This window comes from Pleurodeles waltl, chromosome 5, assembly GCF_031143425.1.
Source record: "Pleurodeles waltl isolate 20211129_DDA chromosome 5, aPleWal1.hap1.20221129, whole genome shotgun sequence".
Taxonomy (NCBI): Eukaryota; Metazoa; Chordata; class Amphibia; order Caudata; family Salamandridae; genus Pleurodeles; species Pleurodeles waltl.
Window position 1 is genome coordinate 577,030,011 of NC_090444.1, and position 18,097 is coordinate 577,048,107.

The 18,097-nt window shown below is 45.2% G+C and overlaps 1 protein-coding gene across 2 annotated transcripts in view; it reads right to left on the bottom strand.

Moving 5' to 3' along the window:
- XPO1 (exportin 1) overlaps nucleotides 1-18,097 on the bottom strand; it is a 717,353-nt gene that overhangs the window by 621,341 nt on the left and 77,915 nt on the right. For both annotated transcript variants that reach the window (XM_069234402.1, XM_069234401.1), the window contains exons 5-6: nucleotides 8,572-8,633; nucleotides 8,430-8,474 (exon numbers count right to left, since the gene is read on the bottom strand). In XM_069234402.1, the coding sequence (XP_069090503.1) occupies nucleotides 8,430-8,474; nucleotides 8,572-8,633 (107 nt within the window). The remainder of the gene's footprint in view (nucleotides 1-8,429; nucleotides 8,475-8,571; nucleotides 8,634-18,097) is intronic.

Here is an 18,097-nt window from a genome sequence, read left to right on the forward strand (position 1 = left end):
ACCTGCATCCGCCATTCCTAATCTGCTCTCCAAGGCCACTCAGCATGGACAGCTGACCATCACTCAGTCGACAAATCCAACATAAGCACCTCCGCTCCCCTTCTTAACCTTCACTGAGTAACAACTGCCTAGTTCTCCAGCCCCCATCCTGTTCTCTCTTAAATACTCCCTGGGAGTCGCCCAGCAGTATTAAAATGGGTAGATAGCGCTCCACAGCTTTGGCTTAGTCGTGGGATAGGCGGACCCAACTTCTATCATCCCTGGCACACAATTGCAAGAAGCCACCTCCCAACTTCCCATGTCAGACAAATTGGACAAGGCGGCGTTGGCGGCTATACAACACTCCAGGGTCTCCATGGAGACCAGATTGGGTTCCTTAGCCACTGAGCTCATCTTCCTGAGGGACGACCTCCAAAAGGGCTTGTACAGGGTTTCAGGTGGTGAGAAAACTCTATAGCCATTGGTGACAGCCAACCAATCCACCATCCAGTACCTACAGGACCGTGTTTAACATTTAAAGGACAGAGCTGAGGACACCCATAGGAGCAACATTCGTAACCTGGGACCGCCTGAGGAGATTTGAGGGCCAGGAATCTTTTGCATACCTGCAAACCTGTTTCAAATCTTTTTCACCATTTGATTTTACCACCTTCCCCACAGAGGGCCCATAGTGTTGCTACTTCATGCCTGGCACTGGGAGTCTCTACACTTCAGAAACTACAAGGTCATTTTCCATGCTGCCAGATCAGCAGGCTGGTTCCGGGTGGAGGACAAGACAGTCATGTCAGATTACACCAGAGCAGTATAGCACTAACCCTCCTAGTGTCTGGAAGTCAAACGCAGTCATTGCCAAACACTACAGGGAGTGCAGAATTATTAGGCAAATGAGTATTTTGACCACATCATCCTCTTTATGCATGTTGTCTTACTCCAAGCTGTATAGGCTCGAAAGCCTACTACCAATTAAGCATATTAGGTGATGTGCATCTCTGTAATGAGAAGGGGTGTGGTCTAATGACATCAACACCCTATATCAGGTGTGCATAATTATTAGGCAACTTCCTTTCCTTTGGCAAAATGGGTCAAAAGAAGGACTTGACAGGCTCAGAAAAGTCAAAAATAGTGAGATATCTTGCAGAGGGATGCAGCACTCTTAAAATGGCAAAGCTTCTGAAGCGTGATCATCGAACAATCAAGCGTTTCATTCAAAATAGTCAACAGGGTCGCAAGAAGTGTGTGGAAAAACCAAGGCGCAAAATAACTGCCCATGAACTGAGAAAAGTCAAGCGTGCAGCTGCCACGATGCCACTTGCCACCAGTTTGGCCATATTTCAGAGCTGCAACATCACTGGAGTGCCCAAAAGCACAAGGTGTGCAATACTCAGAAACATGGCCAAGGTAAGAAAGGCTGAAAGACGACCACCACTGAACAAGACACACAAGCTGAAACGTCAAGACTGGGCCAAGAAATATCTCAAGACTGATTTTTCTAAGGTTTTATGGACTGATGAAATGAGAGTGAGTCTTGATGGGCCAGATGGATGGGCCCGTGGCTGGATTGGTAAAGGGCAGAGAGCTCCAGTCCGACTCAGACGCCAGCAAGGTGGAGGTGGAGTACTGGTTTGGGCTGGTATCATCAAAGATGAGCTTGTGGGGCCTTTTCGGGTTGAGGATGGAGTCAAGCTCAACTCCCAGTCCTACTGCCAGTTCCTGGAAGACACCTTCTTCAAGCAGTGGTACAGGAAGAAGTCTGCATCCTTCAAGAAAAACATGGTTTTCATGCAGGACAATGCTCCATCACACGCGTCCAAGTACTCCACAGCGTGGCTGGCAAGAAAGGGTATAAAAGAAGGAAATCTAATGACATGGCCTCCTTGTTCACCTGATCTGAACCCCATTGAGAACCTGTGGTCCATCATCAAATGTGAGATTTACAAGGAGGGAAAACAGTACACCTCTCTGAACAGTGTCTGGGAGGCTGTGGTTGCTGCTGCACGCAATGTTGATGGTGAACAGATCAAAACACTGACAGAATCCATGGATGGCAGGCTTTTGAGTGTCCTTGCAAAGAAAGGTGGCTATATTGGTCACTGATTTGTTTTTGTTTTGTTTTTGAATGTCAGAAATGTATATTTGTGAATGTTGAGATGTTATATTGGTTTCACTGGTAATAATAAATAATTGAAATGGGTATATATTTTTTTTTGTTAAGTTGCCTAATAATTATGCACAGTAATAGTCACCTGCACACACAGATATCCCCCTAACATAGCTAAAACTAAAAACAAACTAAAAACTACTTCCAAAAATATTCAGCTTTGATATTAATGAGTTTTTTGGGTTCATTGAGAACATGGTTGTTGTTCAATAATAAAATTAATCCTCAAAAATACAACTTGCCTAATAATTCTGCACTCCCTGTAGTACAATATTCACTGCTCCAGCCCACCTCCAGATCGTCTCAGATGGCAGCAACGTCTTTCACAGAAAAACTGAAGCCTGGGATTGGGCCAAAAAACACCATAGACGGTGGACATCAAACCACACAGGACATGCACCAGGCTCCTCCAAACCAGAAGGCAATCAAAGAGGCATACAATGCCCTAAGGCCTCTCCGTCCCCTACCCGGCAAACTCCCCTACCCTGGAGCAGATCATCGAAGACTGGCAAAGAGCCATTCAGACCAAATCCCCCTTAGAAGCCAATGCTATGCCCACAGATAAGAAAGGGCTGCATATCTTCACCTCAGACAATTGTCACCCTTCCATCTGATTACTCGGTGGGGATCCCAGACTCCTCCCCTGGTGACAAGTCAAAACATTCGGTTACTCACTACCATGCTGCTTTCATTGCACTTACCTGCTCAAAGTTGATGTTTACCATGTTACTGCTTGGCCCACCCATATGGCGAAGCCCATCACCACCCACATACTCTGCTTGATCCCACTGTGCCTCTCACCGTCTGCCATTGCAGTCCCACCTTTTTTGTTCTTCACTGCACACCTTAGAGGCTCTGGGGCCCTTGGAGGCTCGCACCAGGACTGACATGACAACTCTTACAGCACAGGGCACTCAGGACACCACACTACACCCAGACACCTTGCCACACCCTCAAATTACACAACAATATTTTTTACTATGAATTGTTTGGACGCACTGCCAACTGCAGTGGTCCCCCACTGTTTGAGTTTATCCCTTTTCACCACAGTTGCGTCCACCTTCTCCACTTCCAATACCCCACAGTTCTTGGTAGGCTTGCCTCATCCTCTGGGGCACAGGCTGGGTGGGCTACTACGGCTAAGCTCAACCAATGTGACCCCTCTTCTCGCGCTGACTGCTGCCCCCTCTCTGCTCAATGGCTCCCATGAATGACTGTTTCCTCACCCTCAACGTCAGAGGCATGCGCACCGCCAGTAAGCGCTATGCAGTTTATTCCTATATCAAACACCAACACGCACAGACAGCCCTTCTTACGGAAGCACTGAAGCACCTCCACAAACGTTGGCGTGGCCTGATATAGGCAAAAGTATACTCTGCGTATGCAGGAGGCTCCATGATTTAGATCTGGCCTGTAGTTCTCTTCCAAGGGGTGGGCACAGTGGTGGACAAGGAAGAAAGGCTTTGTACACTTTAAAGGCCACTTGGATGGCTGACTTCTGCCAATAGGGAGCATTTACACCCTCAATTCATATCATGGTGCCTTTTAGGACACCTTTTCTGCAGTACTAGCCCATAAGGCAACACTTCATGGGTGCTGGGAGGGGGATTACAACATTTTGCTCGACCTTAACCTTGACACATTTCGTCTTCCACTGCCCTATTTTACACAGGTGACAGCTTCCAGAACTGGACGTGTCACTGGTTGCTATTGACTCCTGGCAGTTGCAATACCCAACGAGCAGCTCTACTCCTTCCACTGGACAGCCCATAACCGCCATAGGCACCTAGATCAGCTTCTTTGCTCAGCCCACCCCCGATACCTCGTCAGCATGCTGATTACTTGGGATGTGTAGTATCAATCATGACGCCCACATGCTGGCTCGGATAGGCATCCCACTTCAGACTTTCAGGTGAAAGTCTAGAGAGAATGTTTTAAGGATCCGATCTTTCGCAACAAGCAGGGAGACCATATTTGCAGTACATCAGAAAATCACAACACAGCCTCTCACAGGGCACTAGAGTGGGTCGCTTTAAGGTGGTGACATGAGGCATCTGTAAACAGAAAAAAGTAGGGGTCCACCATACCTTGGGTAGGGACACAGGCTAGTGAGATGCTGCTCAGCATCCACTGAGTAAAGCAACGACCTGCGACCCTGTTCTTATCCCACAACCTGCTGATGGAAGAACACCACCCTCACGGAGCGCATGCCGCACTTCAATTTCTCAGCCCATAAAACCAAAGACGACAGGGAGGGTGATAAATCAGGCGGACTCCTGGTCTGGCAAATCACACAGAAGCCTCCCATCCCTCCTATAAGTGTGATGGCTGCCCCCACGGGTGCCACCGACTGCACACAAGGCAACATTTTGCAGGCTTTCTAGGACTATTACTCTTACATCTATCAGGCACCACTAGACACCTCAGAGAGGAGCGCCAATACTTTCTCGATGGATAGTCCCCTTCCGCGTATATCCTCCCTGTAAGGAAATGCCTCCTTGGCATGGTTACCCCCTGACTTTTTGCCGTTGCTGATGCGAAGTTTTGATTTGAAAGTGTGCGGAGGCCTGCTAACCAGGCCCCAGCACCAGTGGTTTTTCCCTAACCTGTACCTTTGTTTTCACAATTGGCACACCCTGGCATCCAGATAAGTCCCTTGAAACTGGTACCTCTGGTACCAAGGGCCCTGATGCCAGGGAAGGTCTCTAAGGGCTGCAGCATATCTTATGCCACCCTGGGGGCCCCTCACTCAGCACAGACACACTGCTTGCCAGCTTGTGTGTGCTGGTAAGGACAAAACGAGTAAGTCGACATGGCACTCCCCTCAGGGTGCCATGCCAACCTCACACTGCCTATGCAGTATAGATAAGTCACCCCTCTAGCAGGCCTTACAGCCCTAAGGCAGGGTGCACTATACCATAGGTGAGGGCACCAGTGCATGAGCACTGTGCCCCTACAGTGTCTAAGCCAAACCTTAGACATTGTAAGTGCACGGTAGCCATAAGAGTATATGGTCTGGGAGTCTGTCATGCACGAACCCCACAGTTCCATAATGGCTACACTGAAAACTGGGAAGTTTGGTATCAAACTTCTCAGCACAATAAATGCACACTGATGCCAGTGTACATTTTATTGTAACAGACACCCCAGAGGGCACCTTAGAGGTGCCCCCTGAAACCTTAACCAACTACCCGTGTAGGCTGACTGGTTTTAACAGCCTGCCACACTTGAGACATGTTGCTGGCCACATGGGGAGAGTGCCTTTGTCACTCTGTGGCTAGTAACAAAGCCTGTACTGGGTGTAGATGCTTATCACCTCCCCCTTGCAGGAACTATAACACCTGGCGGTGAGCCTCAAAGACTCACCCCCTTTGTGACAGCACCCCAGGGCATTCCAGCTAGTGGAGTTGCCCGCCCCCTCCGGCCACGGCCCCACTTTTGGCGGCAAGGCCGAAGGAGATAATGAGAAAAACAAGGAGTCACAGGCCAGTCAGGACAGCCCCTAAGGCAACCTGAGCTGAGGTGACTGACTTTTAAAAATCCTCTATCTTGCAGATGGAGGATTCCCCCAATAGGGATAGGAATGTGACCCCCTCCCCTTGGGAGGAGGCGCAAAGAGGGTGTAGCCACCCTCAGGGCTAGTAGCCATTGACTACTGCCCTCCCAGACCTAAACACACCCTTAAATTCTGTATTTAGGGGCTCCCCAGAACCTAGGAACTCCGATTCCTGCAACCTAAGAAGAGGACTGCTAAGCTGAAAAACCCTGCAGAGAAGACGGAGACACCAACTGCTTTGGCCCCAGCTCTACCAGCCTGTCTCCCCCCCCTTCTGAAGACACTGCTCCAGCGACGCTTTCCCCAGGGACCAGCGACCTCCGAATCCTCAGAGGACTGCCCTGCTCTAGAAGGACCAAGAACTCCAGAGGACAGCGGCTCTGTTCACCCAAGACTGCAACTTTGTTTCAAAAGGAGCAACTTTAAAACAACTGTGTTTCCCGCCGGAAGCGTGAGACTTGCTACTCTGCACCAGACGCCACCCGGCTCGACTTGTGGAGAAACACTTCAGGGAGGACTCCCCGACGACTGCGAGACCGTGAGTAGCCAGAGTTGTCCCCCCTGAGCCCCCACAGACGCCTGCAGAGGGAATCCCGAGGCTCCCCCTGACCGCAACTGCCTGTCTCCCAGATCCCGACGCCTGGTAAAGACTCTGCACCCGCAGCCCCCAGGACCTGAAGGATCGGAACTCCAGTGCAGGAGTGACCCCCAGGAGGCCCTCTCCCTTGCCCAGGTGGTGGCTACCCCGAGGAGCCCCCCCTTGCCTGCATCGCTGAAGAGACCCCTTGGTCTCCCATTGATTCCTATTACAAACCAGACGCTTGTTTGCACACTGCACCGGCCGTTCCCGTGCTGCTGAGGGTGTACTTACTACCCCCCCACAAAACGCCCCTGGTCTGCCCTCCGAAGACGCGGGTACTTACCTGCTGGCAGACTGGAACCGGGGCACCCCCTTCTCCATTGAAGGGTGTGTGTTTTGGGCACCACTTTGACCTCTGCACCTGACCGGCCCTGAGCTACTGGTGTGTTAACTTTGGGGTTGCTCTGAACCCCCAATGGTGGGCTACCTTGGACCCAAACTTGAACCCCGTAGGTGGTTTACTTACCTGCAAAAACTAACTCTTACTCTCCCCAGGAACTGTTGAAAACTGCACTGTCTAGTTTTAAAATAGCTATATGTGATTTATATGAAAACTGTATATGTTATTTTGGTTATTCAAAGTTCCTAAAGTACCTACCTGCAATACCTTTCATTTGAAGTATTACATGTAAAATTTGAACCTGTGGTTGTTAAAATAAACTAAGAAAATATATTTTTCTATACAAAAACCTATTGGCCTGGAATTGGCTTTGAGTGTGTGTTCCTCATTTATTGCTTGTGTATGTACAACAAATGCTTAACTACTCCTTTGATAAGCCTACTGCTCGACCACACTACCACAAAACACAGCACTAGAATTATCTCTTTTTGCCACTATCTTACCTCTAAGGGGAACCCTTGGACTCTGTGCATACAATTCCTTACTTTGAAATAGTGCATACAGAGCCAACTTCCTACACTTCCCCCAGTAGGTTCTCCCTAGATGCTATCATCACCTCCGCAGATGTGGCACAGGTGATTCAGGATCTCGCTCAAAACAAAAACGCCGGGGTTGGACGATCTACCCTTGGAATACTAAAGCACCTTCTAATCCTTACCACCAGTCTTGCGGAGCTGAACGAGGCAGCCTTTCATACCGGCAAGCTCCCACACTCCCTCCCTAAACCAGATAGGGACCCTACACAATTAACATCCTATAGACATATAATATAGCCCTTCTCGGGGCTGATAATTTTTTGAAAAAAATCTTGGCTTTGAGATTCATACAGATTCTCCTGGAGCTAATCCACTCTGATCAGAATAGGTTGGTCCTGGGGCATAGCACCTGCCAAACATCTGCCGCCTATTTCATGTGCAAGACTGTCAGGACATTATTCTCTCAGACGACCTGTCTCATACTAGATCTAGAGAAGGCGTTCAATGCACTGACTTGGCTTTATCTATTCCCGGTCCTAGCCTGGAAGGGAGTCAGCCCGAGGCTTCTTGCTTACTGTACACTAATCTGACCTCTCGAATATAGTTGAGCAGACTCATCACTGCTCACTTCCCGGTGGGCTGTGGGACCAGTCCATGGTAGCACTCTATAAAAAGTCACTTCCAGGAAAATTGTAGATGGTAAATAGTTTCAAGACATTGCTGGTGTGCTGAGGAATTCCTTGCTGGAGAACCGGAGACATACAGCTCTACGTGTCGGGAATAACTTCCTTGTTTGATCTTAAAGTCAGTGCCTAGTCAACTGAATTTTTGGTGCCTATTAAATTTGAAATAACAGAATTATGTAAAAAACTTTTTCTACAATACATTAGAAAGTTTGAGCTACGGATACCTCTGAAAGGAGAGCCCTCAATTTTCTACCTAACTAGCTAATGTTTGGCTACAATAATCCACTAACAGCAATCAACAGGTATGTTTAGCATCATTCACTAACAAATCAATACTGAGACATCTCTGGCTGACAATGGATAATATAAAATGTACATTAATAAAAAGATACCATTGCTTGAGAAATCAGAGAACCATTTGAAGTCAAGTTCCCAAATTGTGCCCCTATACAAATACCAATAACATAACTAGCAAAGGAGAACATCCTGCACAGTTAACATACACAAACGTACCTGAACCAGAATCATGTTCAGTTTTCCAATGTAAACCTTCTCCTTCTGGAACAGGGAAATAAAATACTGCACGTTATTCACCTGCTACATGAAGATTTATTACATTCTATAACTTTAAAACAATGAGGGAATACCTATTTACCTCCACAGATGAAGCATCAGATGAAGTCTTAATTATCAATCCCACAACATACTTTTTTATTCCTACAAAAGAAAAGACAATTACCCATATGAATCAGGACATTTTGAACAAGTTTACACATTGTCATCAGGCCAAAACAATAAGGAAAAGTTGCTGGCCTATAATCCTAGTTCTTCAGGGAACAGTCCATTGAAATTATAAGCGCTTAACAGTCCCACTCATGTGGAATACTCAACCACTTAAAAATAAATATAAGCATTTAGGGAAGAGGATTTATTTCCTTTCAAACTAGGACAAACAAAATTACAGCCTATTTAAAACTATTGACATTTTTCTTTAAAACAACCAGAAAAAAAGACAGACTTTAAATATCAAAGCAGCATATTTAAAAATGATCCCCTAGACTAACTATAGGTGCATTCCACGCTTCAGCAAAATGGCAGCGTTGATCAATGGTAGCATGCATCAACAGCAGATCTGATCCTGCATTTCCATATTTAAAAGCAACACAGATGAATATGTTTCAGATACAAGCCACACAAGATACAGGCACTACTGGTTGTATATGTTAAAACTATTACACACATACTTATCCTTGACCCACTGAACATAAATGGAATCTTCAACGTGCCACACGAACAACTGAAAAAACAGTTCTTTGCATCTCACTCAATACCAGGACAAGACCGTGTTATCAAAGCCTGACTCAGCTTTCTGGATTTTGACAACACAACAGTCTACGCTATTAAACTACATAAGACTCTATATCAAGGTCACAAATGTCCGACATGTTCACTGCCCACCCAAAGTAGGTAATAACGTTTGTGAACCCTATGCAACTCCAACCTAGCTCCCAATATACCTGCTGGGCTAATAAATTTATCTACCACAATATTACAGGAGTTCAATCCTCAACTTCACTTCCGAATCCTGAAAATGTTCTCTCCCCATTGCTATCTTAAATGCAACTAGCAGGCTGCTCACTGAGCGAAACGTGCTGAAACCTCCATTTGACCTCAACGACACCCTTTTCAAATATCCACAAACACTAGACTATAATAGATCATCCTCTTCCTAATTCCCCTATTAAGAGCAGATGATCTTTCAAACCTAGATCGGACTAGATCCACCTAAAGAAACAGATCTTCTGCAGCTAGAAATGCAAGGCCTCAGGATAAAGTTCCAGAATTTTAGACCAAACTGAAGAGAGACAGCAAGAATTCTTAAAATCGAAGATCACTTAACTGCTCAACAAAAGAGAAACGTAAGAGGCAACGTCAATTTTTTTCTTACCTAAGAACAAGAAAAGGGTGGGGTGCTGTGCCTCTTTCCTATATACATGGATACAACATATTTCCCAGCTTAATGATCTTCAGGCCCATGCATTATCAATATACAAAAATATACAGGACCAAAGGAGGAAATTAAAATCTATCATCTGGAAAGGGTACAAGATTGTAATCTTACAGGACTATGCTAAAGTTCCTGTAGCTCACAGAAAAGGATTAGCTCTGAGGCACAGGAAAAAAGTAATTGAACATATCCATATCCTTTGCGAGCCCTTTGAAAATGAGGATCATGGCTAAAGGGAAATCATCAATTTGACTAATCCACCAAGCATGCATTTTCTTGACAACATATTACAAATTGAAAATGATTTGTAATGTATACTTTGTACATTTGTTTTCATTTGTGCTCAAACAGATGACTATTACACTGAGGTATGTCTGGTATATTTGTCATTCCTAATTCAGGTGAATGTACTCCACCATAGTATCGTTCATGAATTCTAACTGTTTCTGCATGTCTAACGCTAACTCAAAGAACTCATTGTAGTCTTAAAACATTACCATTTGATCAAACTTTCACACCAATTAACTAATTTAGTCACACCCATGATTCGAATCAGCATTAACCCAACTAGTATTACAACTCGTACAAAATCAAGATATTTGGTTTCTGCTCTCTAATAAAAAATAAAAAAACTTTCCTTAACACTAAACATGCAACCAGCTTACTGATGGCTGTAGCACAATCTTGTTTTTAAATTATGGAGCCATTTCTCTCACGCAAGTCCATTTTATAGACTATCTTGTTGAGCTGGTTTACCTTAAGACAGTTACCTTCGATACAGTTATTGACCTGTAATATGGACTTATTATACTTGCACCGATTATCTAAAAACCGTTAGATTAGGTGGTATTTTATGGCTGCTTAGTTACCCCCTCTCACCACTAGCTAGTTGTTGACCGTTTCAAAATCGCTTAAAGTATCTCTTACCAATTGGCCTCACTGTTTGCTGTGCTAGTTTTCAGCACTCATTAACAAGGTGTTTCCATTGTTTCCACTGTTATACTTGCTTGCATGTTATGTCATGTCATTTAACGTAATGCAAATAGCTCTTTGTTTACAGTGCTTTCAGAGCACCATGAGATTCAGCCTCCTGGGGCCTCCACTGCTCTGCCTCACTCTAGATGGAATGAGTGGGTTTTGGGTGGTCTATTTGCTCCTGTCCTACTTCTATCTGAATCCCTTTCCATCTCTTCTTGCTTAGGTAAATCTCTTTCCCAACACTTCCCTTCCAACTGAGATGCTCTCCCTGAACCAAATAAGCAAGCATTACCACCACAATTGGAATGTAACTCAATTTCTTTAACATAATTACAACACCTCGGTACTATTATGAAAACTCCCTTGAAAAATTTTGAAAATCACCAAGTCTAGCTAATTCTCTACCAAGAACTACGACACCACAACTTGGGAATCTCACAAACTGGAGAATTCTGAGACAGGTAATTTAAGTAATAGAAACCAAAACTGGCAAGGTATAGCTAAATACCCCAAAAGGGCACCAATGGAACGGTAAAAATATCTCCCTTAATTAAAATTTGCTCACTTATTCTCAAAGGAAGTAACCACTTAGTTAAAGTAAGAAAATCTGACTAGATTTACACTTAAAGCAGACCGAATACTTCTGCCAAAAATAAAATAAAAAATAAAAGCAGATGTCCAAGAATGTAACAATGGAATATCACTGGGTCCAGAGTTAAACGGGCTTCCAGGCCCATACAACGGGGTACGGACTAACATTGAATAAAGGTGCTCTCACTAGCCTACAAAATGTCCATGATAGCGGCATAAGATGGTTAATCGAAGATGCTAGCAGCACCTCTACCTTCCATATAGTGAATACCTATGGCCCAACGGCTGATGACTAATTTTTGGATTACCAGAAATAAAAATTAAGCAAACTATCTAAAGAGTCAGGTATCAAAGTATACGTGGATCTCCATCTCCCTGAAGTAATTACATTAGCTAGAAGCTCCTCCTGCAACTGTAGGCCCAATAAATTCTACTAACAAATTAAAAATCTATGTAAACATCACTGCTTAAAGGAAATAAGGAGACTATATATTCCTACTGGGAGTGAAATTCCTTTCTAATCCCATCCACAGAACACACTATACAGAATGGATTACATTTTAGTAAGCATCCGTACACCAAAAGCTAAAAATCCCAACATCTAGCCAAATTTAGTCTCTGACCACGACTATCACCCTAGAACTAAAATATCCCAAAAAAATACCCCTAAAGAAAAATGTTTTTCTTAAATTCTTAAATGAAAATATTAATATCAACTTAGTGATTAGAACAAGAAATTTCTTAACCAATGCATTGCCTTCTCTGAAATCCAAAGCGCAATTACCTCTCAAGTATGGGAAAGCTCCATAACTCGTGAGCTGTAACAAAAACTACCAAGACAACATACTACCTCATATGGAGACCTTTCTAACACTTCAATAACTCTAGGAAAACCTCAGGTTCAGTATTAGCAGTCACAATCGCCAATGTAGTTCACAAACTATCATCCAATTCCCCTATTAAATGTAGGATGCAAGATGTATGCAAATATTCTGCCACGGAAACTAGAAAGTCCTTCCACTACTAGTTCACCGCTTCCAGACTGGCTTTGATAAAGGAAGGCTTGGCTTTGACTAGAGATTCTCTTTTCATATAGAAAAACATAATACACTACCCCACACCCACCCCTCCTAATGGCTATGGCTCTGGACCTAGAAAAAGCCTTTGATGAAGTTTTCTGGACCTTCCTCTGTTCGGTCATGCACAGACAAGTTGGGCAACAAGTTTGAGTGGATGGCATCTGCCCTTTACGCCCAACCTTCCACCTCGATACAAGTGAATGGATACCTTTCTAGTCAAATACATCTTTCCAACTGGACTATACAAGGACACCCACTAGGACCACAACTATTTTTGCTAGCAACAAAACCTTTGCTATCACCAATAAGAAGGAATATCCAGCAAGGGTATCCCCAGTCACTAATGACACCTATTAATTGACAGCATATGCAGACAATGTGCTAACTTTAAAACAAGGAGAGCAAACAGTTGCTGTAATCTTATACATCTGCATAAAGGGTAATTCTGTATAAGGTTACTTATCAAACCTAGATAAAACAGACATTTTCCCTTTACAGATTCTACGTTAACCAGCAATACTAACAAGAAACTACGGTGGCAATCAACCCAAATTAATTAACGTGAGATACAATTCAGAAAAAAACTTGAGGACAAAAGAAAGCAGAAGACAGTCTCAATAAAAAAAAATATAAGATTTACTCTCCAAATAGTCCTTAAAACTTATGAATTTAGTGGGAGAAGTGTAGATTAAGCAAATTATAGTAGCTCTTTGATAAATCTGAAGGTGGAATTAGCCTTCTAAACTTTTTTAATCATCACATAACCTTTTCAATGGACAAAAATGAAGATCACATAAAACCATTCTCCATAAACAGTGAAAAAAACTTAAATTCAACACATCTACAATATCAGAGATATGTTGGGACTCGAAACTCTAGCCAAAAAGGATAAGTTACTTACCTGTAAATCCTAGTTCTCTTCCAGGGGTATCCTCATCAAAGTCATAAACATTGAATATTCCCGCCCTTGTGCGGGGACCCCGGAGCATATATAAAATATATACACATTATACATGTGTAACAAACAGTCATGCAGGCTATCATGTTAAAAACAGGCTAAAATGCTTTATTTCTATGAAGTTTTTTTTTTTTTTGTTTTTTTTTTTTTTAAATACTACAATAGAGCATAAATAAGTACCCAAGCTCCTAAAACTAGGCTTGGGGAAGTAAGCAGTAGTGAAAAAATAGAGAAAACTGCATTGAAAAACAATGAAGCATTCTTAGCCAATAGGCTGCATGTAGGTTAACACAGGAGAACCATAAAAACTTTGGCACTGTGCCTTTAAGACCCTGAGCACCTCCAGTATCCCACTGTAAGGAAATGCCTCCTTGGCATGGTTGCCCCCTGACTTTTTGCCTTTGCTGATGCTATGTTTACAATTGAAAGTGTGCTGAGGCCTGCTAACCAGGCCCCAGCACCAGTGTTCTTTCCCTAACCTGTACTTTTGTATCCACAATTGGCAGACCCTGGCATCCAGATAAGTCCCTTGTAACTGGTACTTCTAGTACCAAGGGCCCTGATGCCAAGGAAGGTCTCTAAGGGCTGCAGCATGTCTTATGCCACCCTGGAGACCTCTCACTCAGCACAGACACCCTGCTTGCCAGCTTGTGTGTGCTAGTGAGGACAAAACGAGTAAGTCGACATGGCACTCCCCTCAGGGTGCCATGCCAGCCTCTCACTGCCTATGCAGTATAGGTAAGACACCCCTCTAGCAGGCCTTACAGCCCTAAGGCAGGGTGCACTATACCATAGGTGAGGGTACCAGTGCATGAGCATGGTACCCCTACAGTGTCTAAACAAAACCTTAGACATTGTAAGTGCAGGGTAGCCATAAGAGTATATGGTCTGGGAGTTTGTCAAACACGAACTCCACAGCACCATAATGGCTACACTGAAAACTGGGAAGTTTGGTATCAAACTTCTCAGCACAATAAATGCACACTGATGCCAGTGTACATTTTATTGTAAAATACACCCCAGAGGGCACCTTAGAGGTGCCCCCTGAAACTTAACCGACTATCTGTGTATGCTGACTAGTTTTAGCAGCCTGCCACAAACCGAGACATGTTGCTGGCCCCATGGGGAGAGTGCCTTTGTCACTCTGAGGCCAGTAACAAAGCCTGCACTGGGTGGAGATGCTAACACCTCCCCCAGGCAGGAATTGTCACACCTGGCGGTGAGCCTCAAAGGCTCACCTCCTTTGTGCCAACCCAGCAGGACACTCCAGCTAGTGGAGTTGCCCGCCCCCTCCGGCCAGGCCCCACTTTTGGCGGCAAGGCCGGAGAAAATAATGAGAAAAACAAGGAGGAGTCACTGGCCAGTCAGGACAGCCCCTAAGGTGTCCTGAGCTGAAGTGACTAACTTTTAGAAATCCTCCATCTTGCAGAGGGAGGATTCCCCCAATAGGGTTAGGATTGTGACCCCCTCCCCTTGGGAGGAGGCACAAAGAGGGTGTACCCACCCTCAGGGCTAGTAGCCATTGGCTACTAACCCCCCAGACCTAAACACGCCCTTAAATTTAGTATTTAAGGGCTACCCTGAACCCTAGAAAATTAGATTCCTGCAACTACAAGAAGAAGGACTGCCCAGCTGAAAACCCCTGCAGCGGAAGACCAGAAGACGACAACTGCCTTGGCTCCAGAAACTCACCGGCCTGTCTCCTGCCTTCCAAAGATCCTGCTCCAGCGACGCCTTCCAAAGGGACCAGCGACCTCGACATCCTCTGAGGACTGCCCCTGCTTCGAAAAGACAAGAAACTCCCGAGGACAGCGGACCTGCTCCAAGAAAAGCTGCAACTTTGTTCCCAGCAGCTTTAAAGAACCCTGCAAGCTCCCCGCAAGAAGCGTGAGACTTGCAACACTGCACCCGGCGACCCCGACTCGGCTGGTGGCGATCCAACACCTCAGGAGGGACCCCAGGACTACTCTAAGACTGTGAGTACAAAAACCTGTCCCCCCTGAGCCCCCACAGCGCCGCCTGCAGAGGGAATCCCGAGGCTTCCCCTGACCGCGACTCTTTGAATCCTAAGTCCCGACACCTGGGAGAGACCCTGCACCCGCAGCCCCCAGGACCTGAAGGACCGGACTTTCACTGGAGGAGTGACCCCCAGGAGTCCCTCTCCCTTGATCAAGTGGAGGTTTCCCCGAGGAACCCCCCCCTTGCCTGCCTGCAGCGCTGAAGAGATCCCGAGATCTCTCATAGACTAACATTGCGAACCCGACGCTTGTTTCTACACTGCACCCGGCCGCCCCCGCGCCGCTGAGGGTGAAATTTCTGTGTGGGCTTGTGTCCCCCCCGGTGCCCTACAAAACCCCCCCTGGTCTGCCCTCCGAAGACGCGGGTACTTACCTGCAAGCAGACCGGAACCGGGGCACCCCCTTCTCTCCATTCTAGCCTATGTGTTTTGGGCACCACTTTGAACTCTGCACCTGACTGGCCCTGAGCTGCTGGTGTGGTGACTTTGGGGTTGCTCTGAACCCCCAACGGTGGGCTACCTTGGACCAAGAACTAAGCCCTGTAAGTGTCTTACTTACCTGGTTAACCTAACAAATACTTACCTCCCCTAGGAACTGTGAAAATTGCACTAAGTGTCCACTTTTAAAACAGCTATTTGTGAATAACTTGAAAAGTATACATGCAATTTTGATGATTTGAAGTTCCTAAAGTACTTACCTGCAATACCTTTCGAATGAGATATTACATGTAGAATTTGAACCTGTGGTTCTTAAAATAAACTAAGAAAAGATATTTTTCTATACAAAAACCTATTGGCTGGATTTGTCTCTGAGTGTGTGTACCTCATTTATTGTCTATGTGTATGTACAACAAATGCTTAACACTACTCCTTGGATAAGCCTACTGCTCGACCACACTACCACAAAATAGAGCATTAGTATTATCTCTTTTTGCCACTATCTTACCTCTAAGGGGAACCCTTGGACTCTGTGCATGCTATTCCTTACTTTGAAATAGCACATACAGAGCCAACTTCCTACACCCACCATGCCTCAGGGGTGAAGGAAAGGTGACAGTTGGTTCACAGTTAGGTCAGTTATTTTTACGGTGACAATTTGTATAATTGAATCAAAATACTGTCTGTCCTGCACTTCCAGTAGACGTGTGTCCGGGGAGGAGGGTGGGTTGTTTATGACTTTGATGAGGATACCCCTGGAAGAGAACTAGGATTTACAGGTAAGTAACTTATCCTTCTCTTCCAGGGGATCCTCATCAATAGTCATAAACATTGAATAGATTAGCAAGCCCATCCCTAAACCCAGCGGACTGTCCGATAGAAGTGCAGGAATAGACATGTCTTACGCAAATAAATTCCTTAGAGAGGCCTGCCCCACTTGGGCATCCGCTCTTGCATCTGAGTCTAAACAATAATGCCTTGTAAAAGTATGGACAGACTTCCATGTAGCAGCCTTACAAATCTCAGATATAGGAACATTGTTAAGGAGAGCAGCTGTAGCCGCTTTTCCCCTTGTGGAATGCGCTCTAGGCCGCGCTAGCAATTGTCTATTAGCTAGCTGGTAAGTATTAACAATACAAGAGACTATCCATCTTGATATTGTTCGCTTAGATGCTGCTTCTCCTGTCCTTAAATGACCATAGTTCACAAACAAGCGGTTAGAGTGTCTAATCAATTTTGTCTTGTCCAGATAAAATTTCAGCACTCTTTTCAAGTCTAATGAGTGCAATGCTTTCTCAGCCGGAGTTTCCGGATTGGGAAAGAACGTCGGTAAAGTTATGGTCTGATTAATATGGAATTCTGACACCACCTTCGGAAGGAAAGATGGGTGAGTTCGCAGAACTACTCTATTGTCATGAAAAACCGTGTACGGTTCTTTTGCAGACAAGGCCTGGATCTCACTGACCCTCCTCGCTGAAGTAATGGCCACCAGAAAAGCCGTTTTCCACGTAAGGTGTTGTAAGGAGGCCTTATGGATAGGCTCGAAAGGAGGGCCCATAAGTTTTGCTAGGACTATGTTCAGTTCCCACGGAGGAGAAGGCCTCCGAATTGGCGGAAAAACTTTCTTCAAACCTTCTAAGAAATCCTTGACTACAGGTTTCGTAAAGAAGGATTCCTGAGAAGGTGACTTGCGATAGGCAGTAATAGCAGACAAATGTACCTTAATAGATGATAACTGCAGACCGGATTTCGCTAGGTGAAGCAAATAGGACAGTATGACGTCCTCCTGCGCCCGTATGGGATTATGGCCTTGCTGACAGCACCATATGTAGAATCTCTTCCACTTAAAAGCGTAGGAACGCCGCGTGGAAGGCCGTTTGGACTCTTTCAAGATGTTCATGCACTCCTGCGAGAGTCCTAGGTGCCCATACTGCAGGAATTCAGGAGCCATGCTGTTAAGCTCAGAGAGGGTAGGTTGGGATGCAGAATCCTGCCCTCCATTCTGCTCAGAAGATCCGGTCTGCACGGCAGCCTCCTGTGAGGTTTTTCCGACAGGTTGAGGAGATCCGTGTACCAGAATTGTCGAGGCCATTGTGGCGCTATAAGAATCAT